We start from the raw sequence: 19458 nt of genomic DNA on the forward strand, positions 1-19458 counted from the left end.
TTGAATAATCCAAACTTGCTTTATTACAAACCTAAATCATGTGTACTGAAAACATCCACAAGACAACAACTTCATACCCACAAAATCCCTTCATTTTCAGACATCTAAATGGCCCTATTGACATCAGTTCATTTTGTAACAAGGTTGCCATCTCTGGCGAGTACCAAACAATTGTTGGATCGTTCATCGAAGTGCAACAATTAACATGAGCTCACATTGCAACAACCTAGCCATCTCTTGATTATGAATCAAGTGTTTGGTGCATCATACAAGTAATAATGTTACAAGGTCAGCATATGTGGCCACCTTCACAAAGGCCACCTTGTCTTAAAGAAGGCTTTACGTCCCCTTCCCTTCTCTTTCTCCCCCCCCCCCCCCTCCCACACCTACTGCTCCTCCACAATGGAGTCTCGAGGCCTTCAGCAAGGCTGGTAGTCTGTTGCTGACTTGGCAACAGAGCCACACATGATAGCCTAGCAGGAAGTCCCAGACTAGCTTGGGCCTTGGAAGACCCGGCTGCAGAATGCATTACCTCCGCATGGGTGGAAGCACTTTGTTGTGGAGGGGTGCAGAGACCGGCAGGGGCGAAGGCGGAATGATGTCGTCCTGAGAAAGGACATCACGGTCCAATTGGCCCAATAGGCTGATACTCCTCTGGAACAGAGCATCATCTGCAGAAATCTGGGTGAGGTCAGAATCCTGTGCTAGGTCGGCAAGGTTAGGTCCCCGTCCAGCTGATGGGGCACCAGACTGGATGGCAGTGGTCAGTGCGTCCATTGAGTCGATTTGCCTCTGCATCAAGAGTGACTGCGACTGCAGTATGCCAGAGAGCTGACTCAGGACACCACTCATTGATGACATTTGAGTATGGAGGCCTACTATAGTATCGGCCTGGTGCTCAGTGGCCACTACAATGTCAGCCACAGCCCGTGCCATCATGTCTGGGACCCCATGGTCACTGTTTGCATCCAGCATCCGTTGGTATCTACCAAGGATGAGCTCGATGGGCTGCTGAGGCATGAGCAATAGTTGAGGTGAACTGCATCCTCACAGCTAGTGCATCAAGACTCTGTGGCACCCTTGCGAGTGCACCCAGCAGATCGCTGTGCAACTGCAGGGATTGTCTTGTGACAACCTCTAGCTCGGGCTCATCGTCAGAGTGCTGCTGAGCATCACTCGGGCGCGCACTCACCCTCCGGGGAGCTGGCTCCCGGCCTTCCCTTTTCCTGTGGCATTGCTGGAGGCCACTGGGTCCGAGAGCATCACCCACCTCCGCCTCCCCCACCATCACTTGGTCAGCAGTGCTGTTGGCCCCGCTCCAACAGCGCAGCCTCCTGCGTGAGGTCAGACGTGTCGTCCTCCTGCCCCTCTTCCTCTGGGTCGTCGCCACAGTGTACACCCGTGGAAGGCGCCCGAGAAGGCCCCGGTGGATCTGGCTGGTCACCTGAAAGTACAAAACAACGGTCACCTGAAAGTACAAAACAACAGTTACCTGCAGGGGAGGGGGCCAGGAGCGGGAAAGGCATTTGTGAATGCCAGTCTCATGGAAATAGCTGGACGTTGATGGTGTCAGGGCCCAATATCCTGCAGGTCGCTGCAAAGGAACACTGTCCTGAGGCTGCAGCCACCCTAATTGCACCCTAATTGGACACCCATCAGGGCAGCTATCTGTTCCTCCAACGGACTGAGCACTTGGAGGTCTGGCTTCCCTCCACTTGCTCCCGTCAGTTGTGGGCGAGCTTTGCCTGTAACCTTTAACAGTCAGAGTTAGAGGCCTTCTATCAGTGTGTCCTACGCACCTTGCATACTTTAGTACCATTTATTCTATGACTGCTTCACAGGTCGATGTTTACTACATTTTACTCTATAGAAACATAGAAAATAGGTGCAGGAGCAGGCCATTCAGCCCTTCTAGCCTGCACCGCCATTCAATGAGTTCATGGCTGAACATGCAACTTCAGTACCCCATTCCTGCTTTCTCGCCATACCCCTTGATTCCCCTCGTAGTAAGGACTACATCTAACTTCTTTTTGAATATATTTAGTGAATTGGCCTCAACAACTTTCTGTGGTAGAGAATTCCACAGGTTCACCACTCTGGGTGAAGAAGTTTCTCCTCATCTCAGTCCTAAATGGCTTTACCCCTTATCCTTAGACTGTGACCCCTGGTTCTGGACTTCCCCAACATTGGGAACATTCTTCCTGCATCTAACCTGTCTAAACCCATCAGAATTTTAAACGTTTCGAAAAGATCCCCTCTCATTCTTCTGAACTCCAGTGAATACAAGCCCAGTTGATCCAGTCTTTCTTGATATGTCAGTCCCACCATCCCGGGATTCAGTCTGGTGAACCTTTGCTGCACTCCCTCATTAGCAAGAATGTCCTTCCTCAAGTTAGGAGACTAAAACTGTACACAATACTCCAGGTGTGGCCTCAACAAGGCCCTGTACAACTGTAGTAACACCTCCCTGCCCCTGTACTCCAATCACCTTGCTATGAAGGCCAACATGCCATTTGCTTTCTTAACCGCCTGCTGTACCTGCATGCCAACCTTCAATGACTGATGTACCATGACACCCAGGTCTCGTTGAACCTCCCCTTCTCCTAATCTGTCACCATTCAGATAATAGTCTGTTTCTCTGTTTTTACCACCAAAGTGGATAACCTCACATTTATCCACATTATACTTCATCTGCCATGCATTTGCCCACTCACCTAACCTATCCAAGTCACTCTGCAGCCTCATAGCATCCTCCTCGCAGCTCACACTGCCACCCAACTTAGTGTCATCCGCAAATTTGGAGATACTACATTTAATCCCCTCGTCTAAATCATTAATGTACAATGTAAACAGCTGGGGCCCCAGCACAGAACCTTGCGGTACCCCACTAGTCACTGCCTGCCATTCTGAAAAGTACCCGTTTACTCTTACTCTTTGCTTCCTGTCTGCCAACCAGTTCTCAATCCACGTCAGCACACTTTCCCTCAATCCCATGTGCTTTAACTTTGCACATTAATCTCTTGTGTGGGACCTTGTCAAAAGCCTTCTGAAAGTCCAAATATACTACATCAACTGGTTCTCTCTTGTCCACTCTACTGGAAAAAAACATAGAAACATAGAAAATAGGTGCAGGAGCAGGCCATTCAGCCCTTCTAGCCTGCACCGCCATTCAACGAGTTCATGGCTGAACATGAAACTTCAGTACCCACTTCCTGCTTTCACGCCATACCCCTTGATCCCCCGAGTAGTAAGGACTTCATCTAACTCCCTTTTGAATATATTTAGTGAATTGGCCTCAACTACTTCCTGTGGTAGAGAATTCCACAGGTTCACCACTCTCTGGGTGAAGAAGTTTCTCCTTATCTCGGTCCTAAATGGCTTACCCCTTATCCTTAGACTGTGACCCCTGGTTCTGGACTTCCCCAACATTGGGAACATTCTTCCTGCATCCAACCTGTCCAAACCCGTCAGAATTTTAAACGTTTCTATGAGGTCCCCTCTCACTCTTCTGAACTCCAGTGAATACAAGCCCAGTTGATTCAGTCTTTCTTGATAGGTCAGTCCCACCATCCCGGGAATCAGTCTGGTGAATCTTCGCTGCACTCCCTCAACAGCAAGTATGTCCTTCCTCAAGTTAGGAGACCAAAACTGTACACAATACTCCAGGTGTGGCCTCACCAAGGCCCTGTACAACTGTAGCAACACCTCCCTGCCCCTGTACTCAAATCCCCTCGCTATGAAGGCCAACATGCCATTTGCTTTCTTAACCGCCTGCTGTACCTGCATGCCAACCTTCAATGACTGATGTACCATGACACCCAGGTCTCGTTGCACCTTCCCTTTTCCTAATCTGTCACCATTCAGATAATAGTCTGTCTCTCTGTTTTTACCACCAAAGTGGATAACCTCACATTTATCCACATTATACTTCATCTGCCACGCATTTGCCCACTCACCTAACCTATCCAAGTCACTCTGTAGCCTCATAGCATCCTCCTCGCAGCTCACACTGCCACCCAACTTAGTGTCATCCGCAAATTTGGAGATACTACATTTAATCCCCTCGTCTAAATCATTAATGTACAATGTAAACAGCTGGGGCCCCAGCACAGAACCCTGCGGTACCCCACTAGTCACTGCCTGCCATTCCGAAAAGTACCCATTTACTCCTACTCTTTGCTTCCTGTCTGACAACCAGTTCTCAATCCACGTCAGCACACTACCCCCAATCCCATGTGCTTTAATTTTGCACATTAATCTCCTGTGTGGGACCTTGTCGAAAGCCTTCTGAAAGTCCAAATATACCACATCAACTGGTACTCCTTTGTCCACTTTATTGGAAACATCCTCAAAAAATTCCAGAAGATTTGTCAAGCATGATCTCCCTTTTACAAATCCATGCTGACTTGGACCTATCATGTCACCATTTTCCAAATGCGCTGCTATGACATCCTTAATAATTGATTCCATCATTTTACCCACTACTGAGGTCAGGCTGACCGGTCTATAATTCCCTGTTTTCTCTCTTCCCTCCTTTTTTAAAAAGTGGGGTTACATTGGCTACCCTCACTCCATAGGAACTGATCCAGAGTCAATGGAATGTTGGAAAATGACTGTCAATGCGTCTGCTATTTCCAAGGCCACCTCCTTAAGTACTCTGGGATGCAGTCCATCAGGCCCTGGGGATTTATCGGCCCTCAATCCCATCAATTTCCCCAACACAATTTCCCGACTAATAAAGATTTCCCTCAGTTCCTCCTCCTTAATAGACCCTCTGACCACTTTTATATCCGGAAGGTTGTTTGTGTCCTCCTTAGTGAATACCGAACCAAAGTACTTGTTCAATTGGTCTGCCATTTCTTTGTTCCCCGTTATGACTTCCCCTGATTCTGACTGCAGGGGACCTACGTTTGTCTTTACTAACCTCTTTCTCTTTACATATCTATAGAAACTTTTGCAATCCGCCTTAATGTTCCCTGCAAGCTTCTTCTCGTACTCCATTTTCCCTACCCTAATCAAACCCTTTGTCCTCCTCTGCTGAGTTCTAAATCTGAGTTCTATGGCAGTCTTCACAGCTTGATGTAACTACCATTTGTGGTGTCAACTTGCTGTGCCAATGCTTGAATTAGGGGGCAGGACCTCACAGTAACAGGGAGCCTACCGTCTTGGACACACATGAAGACTGAGGAGTAAACAACATGAGGGATGGGTCTGCAGAATCGAGCAGCAAGGTTAACAGCACATGTTGGCCCTTGCAGTGGGTGAGGCTGCAAATGGGACCCTTGCCTCTGGCCTCACCCACTTAGAGCATGGATTCAGAAACACTACATTGAGCAGAGTGCACATTGAGGTCAGAGCATAGCATGTCGAAGTTTGAAATTAAAGATGCTCACCCTCACTATCCATATCCGGTCGTTCCACTTTTTGCAACATTGCATCAATGTCCTTGGCACCGTGTCACTCGCAGACACTTGATCCGCTATGGCCCTCCATAGTCTTCGGTATGTTTGGGGTTGGGGTCTCCTCCCAACCTCTGTCCTCAGCACTTGGCGACGCCTCTCCAGGGCATCAAGGAGTGTATCGACTGCGACATCCGTGAACAAATGGGTACGCTGATCTGCTGCTAGGTCAGCCATGCTCTCGGTCTGAGTGAGTGCGTAGGAAGCGAATATAACCACGAGGCGTTGAGGCGGCCAATCAACGTTTGAGTCCAGGTGGCGCCCTATGTCTGTGGCGCAGATCCAAATGCTGCCTAAGTCCCGGATGTTGAACCTGCGCTTAACGGCCCACTTAGCGCAGCGAGGTAAGTATGCAATGCCATGATTTAATAATCCTATCAATTCTTTAAGCATCAACACTGAATTTTGCGTTTGGGGAGCGCACTTGAAGCGAGGTGTTTAGAAATTTCTCTCGTGCGGTGACAATGCCTCAAAAATGGGAGTACCAAATTTCGACCCCTTAGTGTGACCGATCTAAGTACAAAATGCTGATTATATTGTGATACCTCAGTAATTCCTAACTTGCCTGCACAGAGCCACCCTTTTACAACCTTAAGCGAGGGGGAGGGAAATTATAATCTCTCAAATGTTGTTGTAGACCACAAAACCGTTTGAGGGTTTGTCTTAAGACTCTAAACCCACTTTTCCACTTCCTTTCAAAAGGTAACTTTTAAATTGCAGCACCTACTGTAATACTTGGCTAAAAGGGATGGAGAAAGTTGACCCCCCCCATCTCCCCAATGCAGTTATCCAATTCTAACTTCTTGGAAAGTAATCTTCAAAGGACTTGTGTTGAGCTCAGCTGATCATAGTTTGGTGACCGCTGACTTGCCAAATGTCAAAGTTAGTGTTGGGTGGAGCATATCTGGGAGCCACCAATGTTTAACATTGGCAACACAGAGTAGTTTCACTGAAGGTTGCTTCCCCCTCCTCCTGCCAAAAAAGAAATAACCCTCCGATTTAAAATGGGCAAATCCAATCCCAATATGCTTGCTATGTTGTGGGTTATAATCTTTTACCAGGGACCTGGGTAAAAGATTCCTAGTCTGCCCACTTTTAAAATACTTTTGATATTGTTGGTACTTGCATTGTCTTAATCAGAAATCATCTTTGTGCTTTGTGATGCACAGTACTTTATGCCAGCTACACTTCTCGGGCAGTTCCACATGCAAATTTGTAGAGTAACTTGAATCTTAATTTCTATTAACTGGGATCCTGGTTAATTGTTTTCATGTAGAACCTTACCTGTAATAAATGGTCATTTTCTTCAATATACTTTTTCCGGAGCATGCTTTGTCATCCCTTTTTTAATTATACTGAGTGGAAGCTTCTGCGCTTGAAGTCCCTTGGAGCTGTCATTACAAGAAAACACAAGGCATTTTTCGAACAGTAAAATACCATCAAATCCACCTCCTCTCCATATCCCTCAAACCCCCACTATCCAGAAACACCTCTCTTTGCCAGTAGAACCAATTTATATTGTTTTCTTTAATGCTCTTTCCTGATTGGCTTTCTTCTGTGCTTCTATTGGCCCATTGTGTCAGTACTTGCTCTGCTGCCGGAGAAATCCACAACTAACCCTATTGCCCTGTTCTCTCCCCATAGCCCTCCATCATTATCTTTTGTTTCAAATATTTATCTGATTTTTCCTTAAAAAAGGCAATGGTCTCTACCTCAAGTATTCCATACTCCAGCAACCCTTTGTAATAAAATTCCCCTTAGCCTTTCTCTGCACAGTGATAATTTTATATTGCTGACCCCTCACTGACTCTCCAGCATAGAAAATAGTCTTTCCCCATTCACTTTATTTAAATTTTGATTTTATTTTGATAATCTCCCATCTGCTTTTAGACTTTTCTGCTCCAGCAAAAATAGTCCCAGTATCTCCTGTCTGGTCTTGCATCTATAAGAATTAGGAGCAGGAGTAGGCCATATGGCCCCTCGAGCCTGCTCTGCCATTGAATAAGATCATGGATGATGTTCAATCTCAACTCTACTTTCCTGCCTGATCCCCATATACCCTGATTCTCCAAGAGTCCAAAAATCTATCTATTTCAGCCTCGAATATACTCAATGATTCAGCATCCCCCTTTGGGGTAGAGAATCCTAAAGATTCACAACCGTCTGAGTGAAGAAATTCCTCCTCGTCTCTGTCTTAAATGGCCTGAGTCTATGTCCCTTAGTTCTAGACTCTCCAGCCAGGGGAAACAACGTCTCAGCACCTACCCTGTGAATCCCCCTCAGAATTTTATATGTTTCAATGAGATCACCTCTCATTCTTCTAAACTAGAGTATAGGCCCAATCTACTCAATCGATCCTCCCATCCCAGGAATCAATCTAGTGAACCTTTATTGCACCACCTCCTAAGGCAAGTATATTCTTCCTCCAATAAGATGATCAAAACTGTGTACAGTACTCCAGGTGTGGTATTACCAAAGCCCTGTACAATTGTAGCAAGACTTCCTTACTCGTGTACTCTGTACCCCATGCAACAAAGGCCAACATTCCATTTGTCTGTCTTATTTCTTGCTGTACTTGCATGATAACTTTGTGTTCCCTGTATGAGGACACCTAAATCTGTCTGAATACCAACATGTAATAGTTTCCTACCATTTAAAAAATATTCTGTTTTTTTTATTCTTCCTGCCAAAGTGAATAACCTCACATTTTCCCACATTATACTCCCATCTGCCACCTTTTTATTGAGCGATAGAGGGAGCTACCTTAAGAATAGATTCCAGCATTTTGCCAACGACTGATGTCAGGCTATTCTAGTTTCCCATTGCTAGTATCATCCTGGTCATATATGAGAGATGATCTTTATAGCTTTAATGCCTTTATAGCAGGGTGTCCAAAACTGCACACAACACTCTGGACACCTGTTTTTCGTGCTCGAAAGTGCGCCAAAAAAAAACTCCGATATTCTCCGGCTCCTCGCTGGTCTTCAGCAGCTTGGCATGGCGCGCACAGAACCCCGGCGGGCAGAGCCAGACACTCGGGCAGATTCTACAAACAGTGGGGAGGCGGGCCTAATTTAAATAAGGCAATGTCGTGCCAGCAACCCTGCGCGTGTGCACGCACAGTGGGAAATAAACATTGGCACTCAGCCATTTTTAAAGGGACTAGAGGAAAAGTGAAGATTTGTCTTGTGGACCCCTGGAAAGGCTTGTGATTTTAATTTTAGTGATTTTTGTGTGTGAAGGAGTGCTTTTAGCAGCATTGTTGAATAAGTCACTTGCCAGTCACTGACGATGCCCCTATCCCGTGGCCAAATGGCCTCAGTCCCCCTCACAGCTCGAAGGCTGCTTGATTGCTGTATCTTCGGCTGGCGTCCAGCCACCTACGCCGCCCCTGTCCCGTGGCCAAATGGCCTCAGTCCCCTTCGCAGCTCAAAGGCTGCTTGCTGTATCTTCGGCTGGCGTCCAGCCACTGATGGAAGGAAGACCTGCCTGAAGCACCGCAGCTTGAAGGCTGCTTGCTGCCGCTGTTGGGCTGCCGTCGAGACACTGACACCACCCCTGTCTCCAACATGCAAGGCCTACCTGAAGCACCGCAGCGCGAAGGCTGCTGCTGCTTCACACAGGTAGGAACATGGAATATTTAATCTTTGCTTTGTTTATAAATTTTTATTAAGGTTAGATCTTTATTTGTATAAGTATGACTGTTGAATGATTGTAGAATTTAATTACTTCCCTTCCCCACCTGTTCCCTACACCTATTTTGTAACCTACGCCTGATTTGTAAAGTGTAGGCAAGGTTTTTTCGAGTGTACAAAAATCTTCATTTACTCCATTCTAAGTTAGTTTGGAGTAAGTTTTCACTGCCTAAACTTTGAAAACAGGCGTAAGTGGCCAGACACGTCCCCTTTTGGAAAAAGAAATTCTGTTCCAAAGTGAAACTGTTCTAACTGACTAGAACTGGAGCAAACTAAATGCCAAGAATTGCAATTTCTAAGATACTCCATTCTAAACCAGTTGCTCCAAAAAAAACAGGAACAACTCAGGCCCTTTAACTGTGGCCTAACCAATATTTTGTTCAAATGTATAATTTATTTATTCTTGTATTCTATGCGCCATTTATAAAACCCCAAACTTTTTATGGCTTTATCTACCTGCATTTTCAAGTAATTACATATTTGATCCCCTAGGTCTCCAATAGATCTACCAATTTATTCCACAACTCTATCCTTTGGGTGAAAAAGTTCTACTTGATTTCCCTTCTGACGCTTAAAAAGAGGTATTCCCAATGGGAACCAAGGGAGGATTAGCTTTTCAGGAAGCACATAACACCCACCAGAAAGTACTGTGACCAGAATATACATAGTGAAGGCCATCTTGCCTCCTATTGACTGACGAGCGGTGCCTGCGGAGGCTCTATTTACAAAGGAAGCTGTCGCTGAGTTCCACTACCTGTTTTAAGTTAACCTTCACCGTATGCACCACTCTGTCAGTGGAACAGAGTCGCTATCTCGCCATGGGGTATTTCCAGTCTGCTGCTGGGAACATCGATACATTAGCCAATTGGCTGTACACAGGTATATAAAACATCTCAGATGCACCGTTTGCCACAGTAAGTCAGCTCATGCATTTCTTTATGGACAACCAGTGGTATAAGAACATAAGAAATGGGAGCAGGAGTAGGCCATCCAGCCCCTCATGGCTGATCCAATCATGGACTCTGGTCCACTTCCCTGCCCGCTCCCCATAACCCCTTATTGTGTGGCAGAATTCCCCAAGGTCTAAAAAGTCATAGACTGCACTCCTGGTCATTTGTGCTCCCTTGGTCCATCCCACCATGTGTGTGAACAACAAAGACCACTCTCTTCAGATCCAGCTCAGCAATGCAACACTCAAGTGAATGCTAACTTCCTGGCAGCTGCCACGATGCCTTTGTTTTATGGCAGTCTTTCTTTCCAACACTATTTCACCTAGAAAGGGCAAGTCTCTAGGTTATTCCTGGGTACCCTTTGCAGCCATGTTGATGACACCAGCTGTAATAAGGTCCATCCTGCCACCAGAGTTGTCACAGCACTGGAATGCCAAAGGCATGTTTCATGTTCCTGATTTTTATGGTGGTTGGAGAATGAGGGGGCCAGCAAGAAGAGCATTAGAGACATGATGTCTAGATTTGACTATAGCATGATTCAGAGTGATGCTGATGTGGGCAGTGCTACAGAGCTGGAAGTATCGATCTTGGTGAATGTGGGGTTTAAAGCTCAGCTCAGTCAAAAAGACCAGTTTTTCCACACTGGCTTAGCCTGAGCAAGCGATTGGGAAAAGGAGTGGACTTTATTTCTGGGACTGAAAATGATGACTGGTCTTCCTGGTGTTTGGGATGGAGATTTTGACTCATTCATGTCCTGATGTCAGATAGGCACTCTTATCAGTGGTCATGGGGTTGCGAAGTGAAAAGAGGTAGTGCTGGATGTTAGTATCCATATGGAGGCTGACCCTGTGCCTACAGATGATATCACTGAACGGCAGCACATCGATGAGAAAGAGAAGGTGCCTTTTGGGGACTCGGTGACTCAGCGAGAATGGGAAGATATCCCATTGCTGCAGATGCACTGACTGCATTCAGACAGTTAGGAATAGAACCACGTGAGAGCAGTCCCATGGAGCAGAATAGTGGAGGAGAAGTAATGAAGAGGATGGCATGAATGGCAGCATTTACACAGTCAATCATGACTGATATAGTACCAGAGTCAAAGTTACAGAGGATATAATTCATGACTTTGAGCAGGGCTTTGAATTGTTTTGGGAGATGTGGACACAAAGCTGGAAAGCAATGGCATATTTAAAGAAAGGAAAGGGGTTGTAGTTGTAGTTGGAGAGGATGGATTGATTGAGGCTGGGTTTTTTGAGGGGGTTGGTGATTTTGAAAAGGAGAAAGATGGTGTCTAAGCAAATTAGGCTATTTACAATCTTGGCTAGTATGACGGTTAGGAGGGGTAGTTGAGTGGTCAGAAGTTGAGCAGGGCGGGGGGGAAGAGAATCATAGAAAAATAATGACACAGAAGGAGGCCATTTGGCCCATCGTGTCTGTGCTGCTCGAGAGAGCAGGCATTTGGCCATGTGGAAGCGATCAGCTTGGAGAGGGAGGGGTAGATGGGAGAAATTGCAGTAATGGGGGATCGAAGACAAGTAGAGGAGAGACTAGATTGAGGATGGGAGTAAGGGGAAGTAGCAGGAAAGGCAGTAGCACAATGGTTTCTAGCTTGGAAATTAAGTAGTCCATGAGTTCTTTGCACATGTGACTGGAGGTGAGGTAGGGATAAGGGGTTTGAGGAAAGATCTATATAGCACATTTCACATGCTCAGGATGTCCCAAAGCACTTAGCAAATTAATTTGCTTTTGAAGTGTAGTCACTGTTGTTTTGTGGGCAAATGCAGCAGCCAACAGCAATGAGATAAATGACACTTCTCTGTTTTGGAAAGTTTGGTTGAGGGATAAATACTGACCAGGACATGAGAACATCTATGCTTCTCCTTGAATTGTGCAATGGGATCTTTTATCTTCACCTGAATAGGCAGATGGGGCCTTGGTTTAATGTCTCACCTGAAAGACAGTAACTCCAGCAATGCACAAGTGTTATATGCTGCAGTCCTGGAACTGGTGCTAATCCATGACCCAGTTGAGAGTGCTCCCAAAGGCCAAGCCAAGGAAGTGGTTAGTTACAGAGCAAAGGAGCTCTGGATGTGAAAGTGGAAGTACCAGAAGAAATGATAGAGTGGGAGATGGTGAATGACATTGGGAATGGGTGCATCAAAGAAAGAAGTGAGGGAGCTGTTAGGCAGGTGGCAGTGGTGTCATGAGTAGTAGAGGGCTAGATAAAGGGGGTGAGGGTGAGAATTAACAAGGAGGTTGGGAGGGCAGGTTTTATTTTGGGGGGGAGGGGTGACAGGTGAGGATAGTGTCCATGGAGGTCAGCAGGGATCTGGATAGCAAGGGAAATCAGGAACTAATCATAAAAATCAGTACTCTTGGACGAAGAGGCTATGCGAGATGGGAAGATGATAGCCATGGGTGGTGAAAGCTGATAAGGGTGAGGTAAGGCAGAAGAGGGAGGAAAGGAAATTTAAGGTGAAAGTTAAAATCACCCAAGAATATTAATTGCTCAATGCACAGACTGGGTGGGGGGGGGGGGGGGGGGAGGAAGATGGGACATGGGCCTTTTTTTAATTGAACCAATAGGGGTGATACAGATTTTCCCCAGTGTCACCAAAAAAAACCCATTACATTATTGCAACAAGTGCCCTAGCACACCACTAATATAATAAAATAACAGAAGGTCCAATTAAACTAACGTGTTTTTAAAAAAAAAAGCTACAAAAAAAAACTAGAAATAACCAACAATTAAATTGTGATGTTGTGGATGTCCAGGAGACACTATATCCTATGGTGTCCACTGGTCGCAGAAGGACAAGGGTGGGCAGTAGAAAAGGGCCCTGAATTTCCTTGGGACCTGGGACAAAGGGCACAGGCAAGGGTTACAAAATGAGGCGTGAGAAGGTACAGCCACCTTAATAAAAGTGGGAATTTCCTCTGGGGAAGGACTGTATTTTTGTCTAGTCTTTCGTACTCTTAAGATGCCATCATCTGCTGAAATTCCTGCTGCTCCCACCTTCCCTGGCCTGAATGTACTGGCTGCTCGTCAGATTTCAGCAGTGGTGTGGCTTAAGTGGTAGTGTAAGTGACTCAGGGAGGAGGGTAGATTAGACAGATAGATGTGGAATGAAATGTATTGTGGAATAATGTGAAGGGATACATTTTAGGAGGAATAACAGAGGAAATATACACTAAATGGTGAAACTTTAAAAGAGTAGAGAGACTTGGGGTTTTAGATGTATAAATCCTTAAGTTTAAAAAAAAAATTAATTCATGATGTGAGCATCGCTGACAAGTTCGGCATTCATTGTCTTTGCCTAGTTATCCTAGAGAAGGTGGTAGGCCGCCGCCTTGAACCGCTGCAGTCTGTGTAGGTGAAAGTAATCCCACATTGCTGTTAGGTAAGCAGTTCCAGGATTTTGATCCACGATGATAAAGGAACAGCAATATATGCCCAAGTCAGGGTGGTGTGACTGGAGAGGGGAACTTGGAGATGATTGTGTTCCCATGTGCCTGCTGCCCATGGCCTTTGAGGTGGTGGTCACAGGTTTGGAAGGTGTGCCAAAGGAGCCTTGCTGACCAAATTACTAAAAGAACAGAGGGATATTTGTTCTGTGTGTGGAACATTTATTGAAGGTCTCTGAGAATGCCTCCCTCCTTCCTCCACCCCCCCCCCCCAGTACAAATGCTTGCATTTTGTTAATCACATAGTATGGTGGCACATGTAAGCCAGACTGAGTATGGTGGTAAGTTCCCTACTCTGAAAGGCATTAGTAAAACCAGTTGATTGCTTTTACAACAGACCAACAGCTTTCATGGCCACTTTCTGATGCCATCTCATAAATGACCAGATTTTGTTGCCTTCAATTTCAGAATGTCCCACAGTGGGATTTGAGCTCATTGCATGTAGGTTCCTCATTCATACCTACATTACCATACCCAGATAGGTTATGCAGATTTACAAGGGTTATTGGGTGGGAGTAGAATTAAAACTAGCTTTTAAAGGGTTCATGAGTAGCTTTCAGAGAGCTGGCCCAGGCACGATGGGCTGAATGGCCTTCTGCAAAATCCTCTGATGACCTAGCAGTGGGGCTTGGGTGGAAGACACAGGTGTTGATTCCTGGGACATGACCTATACATCATGGTTGTTGGGAGTAGGGGGATGAGTTGATATTCTTTCTACCAACGACCAGTGCCACAGTGGGGGAGCGGAGGATATTGAGCAGTGGGAGGCAATGGACAAGAGGTTGGGGAGTAGGACACGTGTGTTAAAGAAGGTGAAAGCGGTAATGGGATCAGATAAGAAGAGGAAGTGGGAGGTGTCAAAAAGAGAGAAAATGGCTTGGGGGTGGGGGAGGGAAAGAGATTGATAGAAGGGAGCTCAGATCCAGGTGGCAGCCACATGGGGCACAAGTGGCAACTTTTGTATCCAGCTTTGAGTCCCTATTCCCAGGCATCATACATGTGATTTGTTGCTGGATTTCTAAGCTTGCCTTATTCTTAAATTGTGGCACCTAGAATTGTGACCCTTTAGAATGTAGCAACATTCTAAAGGGTTGAAGTGTGTTAAAAAGGCAAGCCTGAAGGCTCTGTGCCTCAATGCGAGGAGTATTCGGAATAAGGTGGACGAATTAACTCTGCAGATAGCAGTTAATGGATACGTTGTGGTTGGCATCATGGAGACATGGCTCCAGGGTGACCAAGGCTGGGAACTCAACATTTAGGAAGGATAGACAGAAAGGAAAAGGAGGCGGGTTGGCGTTGCTGGTTAAAGAGGAAATTAATGCAATTGTAAGGAAAGACATTAGCTTGGATGATGTGGAATCGGTATGGGTGGAGCTACGGAATACCAAGGGGCAGAAAACGCTAGTGGGAGTTGTGTACAGGCCACCAAACAGTAGTAATGTTGGGGAGGGCATCAAACAGGAAATTAGGGGTGCATGCAATAAAGGTGCAGCAGTTATCATGGGTGACTATAATATGCATATAGATTGAGCTAACCAAACTGGAAGCAATACGGTGGAGGAGGATTTCCTGGAGTGCATAAGGGATGGTTTTCTAGACCAAATGGATACTTTTCAGAATGACAGGCAGTGACTAGTGGGGTACCGCAAGATCTGTGCTGGGGCCCCAGCTGTTTACATTGTACATTAATGATTGACAAGGGGATTAAATGTAGTATCTCCAAATTTGTGGATCACACTAAGTTGGGTGGCAGTGTGAGCTGCGGGGAGGATGCTATGAGGCTGCAGAGTGACTTGGATAGGTTAGGTGAGTGGGCAAATGCATGGCAGATGAAGTGCAATGTGGATAAATGTGAGGTTATCCACTTTGGTGGTAAAAACAGAGACAGACTATTATCTAAATGGTGACATTAGGAAAAGGGGAGGTGCAACGAGACCTGGGTGTCATGGTACATCAGTCATTGAAGGTTGGCATGCAGGTACAGCAGGTGGTTAAGAAAGCAAATGGCATGTTGGCCTTCATAGCGAGGGGATTTGAGTGCAGGGGCAGGGAGGTGTTACTACAGTTGTACAGGGCCTTGGTGAGGCCATACCTGGAGTATTGTGTACAGTTTTGGTCTCCTAACTTGAGGAAGGATGTTCTTGCTATTGAGGGAGTGCAGCGAAGGTTCACCAGACTGATTCCTGGGATGACAGGACTGACATATCAAGAAAGACTGGATCAACTGGGCTTGTATTCACTGAAGTTCAGAAGAATGAGGGGACCTCCATAGAAACGCTTAAAATTCTGACTGGTTTAGACAGGTTAGATGCAGGAAGAATGTTCCCAATGTTGGGGAAGTCCAGAACCAGAGAACAACTTTCTGTGGTAGAGAATTCCACAGGTTCACCACTCTCTGGGTGAAGAAGTTTCTCCTCATCTCGGTCCTAAATGGCTTACCCCTTATCTTTAGACTGTGACCCCTGGTTCTGGACTTCCCCAACATTGGGAACATTCTTCTGAGAGTTAGATGTAGTCCTTACTACTAGGGGGATCAAGGGGTATGGTGAGAAAGCAGGAATGGGGTACTGAAGTTGCATGTTCAGCCATGAACTCATTGAATGGCGGTGCAGGCTCGAAGAGCCGAATGGCCTACTCCTGCCCCTATTTTCTATGTCTATATATTAAATTCTTACGTTTGCATGTGCTCTGTCAACTTTTGCCATTATAAATTCCTAGTTATTTATAATGGAAATTTCCTATGTAAACGTCTGACATTGTAATTACAACTATTCCCCTAAGGCAGGCACACTACGAAATTGGAAATATAAAAATAACAAAATGTATGTCTTTAAATTGTGATCTGAATTTTATCTTTGCACCATGGTCTCGACTGTGCAACGGTCAGAGACCAATTAATGTTTCAAATGAGGGCTGATTAACTGCAACAGGTGTGTCCTTGCTCTTCTATTACTGCCTTTTCATTGCCTGGAGAGCCCTGAGACCAGCCCAGGAACAGAAGGAAGGAAGGGGCTTCAACACCAACTTCTATCCAGAGGGAGAGGAGGAGAAAGCAGAAAACTTTCAACATCTTTTCACCATTCTGCAAAGAGTTGGAGAGAGGGGGAAAAACCACTGCCTTTTCATGACATGGATCCTAAATCTCTCCCTTTATCTACTCAACCTGCCGTCGACATTTTTAAACAGCGCTATCCTCCCTATTTTAAATTATACAACATAAAAACGTGAAAAAAACAATGTTTGGCATAAAAGACACAGATGTGAAATTATAAATACTAAGCTGCCTCCTCCACTTTACCAGGTTTCCGGTTAGGCGCTATTCGCAAGATGGTGGTAGAATAGAATTTGTCTTCGGTAAAGATTTCTGTTATAGCTACATAAATATATACGTATGTGCCGTGCTATAAGAAATAAATGGGAGATTGATGATTGATTGAGGACCCGCCACCAGTGCCCTCCGCTGCTAAGATGGCTGTCAGTAACAAACAGCGCGGCTTCCTCCCGCGGACAACGGTCACGTGGCTTGTTCCTCTTCACAGCACGTGCACAACGGAACCAAATCCCGGTCTGCGGCAGCCGGGAGACTGTTTTCGGGCGGTGCACAGGGGATAGGGTATATAAACAGCCTCTTTTCCGGTGCCTGCGTATTACTGCTGGAAGAGAGGAGGAAGCAGTGTAGTGCTCAGCCCGTGCAGAGAAGTTGGTGGGAGAGGGAAAAAAAAACCCCGCCAAAATGACTGAGGAACGAAAGCTGTTCATCGGCGGCCTAAGTTTCGACACGGACGATAATGCCCTGGAGAACTTGTTCTCCAAATACGGAGAAGTAGTTGACGCCCGGGTGATAAAGGATAAGACCACCCAGACGTCCCGGGGCTTCGGCTTCGTTACCTTCGAAAACTCGAGCGACGCCGCGGAGGCTTTGGATGCGTTAAACGGTCAGAAGTTCGACGGCCGGCAAATCCGGGTGGACCACGCGGAGAAGAAGTCGGGCGACGGCGTTTACGGTGGAGGCCGTGGCGGCGGCGGCGGTTACCGCCGAGGAGGAGGAGGCGGCGGTGGTGGTTATAGTAACCAGTACGGCGGCGGCGGCTATGGGAGTGGCGGCGGCTATGGCGGCGGGAGCGGCTACGGCGGCGGCGGCTACAGCAACAACTACGGTAGCGGAGGCGGCTACAGGAATTACGAATCCAAAGGAGGCTCTTACCGCGGCTCCCGTGGCGGTGGCGACCGATACCAATCGAGATAGAAGACGCGCCAGCGAGACATTTTCCAGGTCGTCATGATCATCGGTCACTTGCTGTTTCTGAAGGGACTTTTTTTTGGGGCGAACGCCGTCTAATCTCTTGAATTCAATCTTGCTTGTTCGGGACGCTATCTGTTTAACTGCCCCCTCCGCACACACTTAGTTCATGTCGCAGTTAAGGTTTTTCAATTTGGGGGGGGGGGGAAGGGATCGCCTCATGTCGACATTTTCGTACTATTTTTGGGAACCTTCCCGAAAGTAAAACACTTAAATCGCATTTTAAAACATGTTGATTTGGGTAAGTTGCAATTTGCTACATACTTGGGAATTTTATCCACTCCCCAGCATTTGGTGCTGCCCCCTGGTATCCTTCTGATTTTGCTCCCCAGGTGGATCTGGTTTTAAAATGGCGCATTCACCTTGTGCAAGCGTCTCGGCAACGTACTCCAACCCGCCTCGCTGGCCGCAGTAATCTTTCGGGCCGCCAGAGTGCCTGGCCCAGTTGCTTCCTGAATTGTAAATCAGTCAGCAATTCGCGCCTGTGTTTCGACCAATTTTGGAAGTGGGATCATTTTTCTTTTTATTCCCTTCGAGTTTCCATTTTTTTTATAAAGAAGCCAGTTTTCTGATTTGAAGTGGGACCGTCGGTCTGTTCGAATTTACTTTTTTTTAAAAAAATCCAGACTAGTAAAGTGTTTTAGCCGATTGGGAAAACACTCAATTTCCAGAGATTCTCGTGCGTAAACAAATGTTTATTACTCAACTGTATGTGTATCTGCTGTTACAGAAAAGACCATGTTTTAACGAGTACAGAGCTTTTAAAACTCAACAATGACTCATAGGGATGGCACGATCCACCAACTCTCAATTGTATTCTTACCTAGCTATTTTGTGGGTCGTATTGAAATCTGACGAATTGCTTTCTATGTAAACCTTAAGACTGATGCTGACCTAGCTGGAACACCACTGTGTGAGCCAATTGTTTTCTTGGTTTGGCCTCTGGTTTATCAAGTGAGAGATTAGCCTACAGTGAAACATTATGCCACCCTACTCATAAACAATACAATCTCCTTTCTTTGAACTAATATTGACTTTTTAAAATTACATACTGGTATAAAGTTCTTACTAAATTTTCATGAGTTAGCATGGAACGTTTTTGTACAAAAAACATGCCGCTTTGGAGACTGATGTCAAATGGAAAATTAAAATGTTGAAATGTTCAGTTGATGTCTGGATGAAACTTTATTTTTAGAAACTGATTAATATACTGATGTGTATGAACAGTCCTTGAGTTCATTGTGGGAGGGTCTCTACTGGAAATGTCGACTTCTGTTCTCTCCACAGATTCTGCCTGGCCTGCGGAGTGTTTCCAGTGTCTGCAGTATTTTGCATTCTCTCCATAAATTAAAATGCCCAGATTACATGGGTGAACTTGGAAATTGAGTGCTGGTAGCAGATGGAAGCAGGAACTCTGGCTATGCTGGCGAGGATCAAGTAACTTGTCACACAGCCCACTACCACACTGGCTATTGGGGCACTTGCATCATTTGAGAGCCAAAGATCATGAGATGGAGATGAATTGTCCACCAGGCAATGCTCTGAAGGAGCAGGCTATGATGATTCAATTGTAGGTATAATATAAA

The 19458-nt window shown here is 45.9% G+C and overlaps 1 protein-coding gene and 1 long non-coding RNA gene across 2 annotated transcripts; one reads left to right on the forward strand and one right to left on the reverse strand.

The window, feature by feature from the left end:
• Positions 1 to 393: 393 nt before the first annotated feature.
• On the reverse strand, positions 394 to 17067 carry LOC139267470 (uncharacterized). Its single transcript, XR_011593910.1, has 3 exons — positions 16871 to 17067; positions 6744 to 6850; positions 394 to 1444 (listed from the first exon to the last, which is right to left on the reverse strand). It is a non-coding gene; the product is annotated as an uncharacterized lncRNA (long non-coding RNA).
• A 141-nt stretch (positions 17068 to 17208) lies between these two features.
• LOC139267468 (uncharacterized) lies at positions 17209 to 19037 on the forward strand. The gene has a single exon (XM_070885828.1). The coding sequence runs from the start codon at positions 17306 to 17308 to the stop codon at positions 17816 to 17818; it is 513 nt and encodes a 170-aa protein (XP_070741929.1). The 5' UTR covers positions 17209 to 17305; the 3' UTR covers positions 17819 to 19037.
• Positions 19038 to 19458: the final 421 nt, after the last annotated feature.

This window comes from Pristiophorus japonicus, chromosome 7 (genome assembly GCF_044704955.1).
Source record: "Pristiophorus japonicus isolate sPriJap1 chromosome 7, sPriJap1.hap1, whole genome shotgun sequence".
Taxonomy (NCBI): domain Eukaryota; kingdom Metazoa; phylum Chordata; class Chondrichthyes; family Pristiophoridae; genus Pristiophorus; species Pristiophorus japonicus.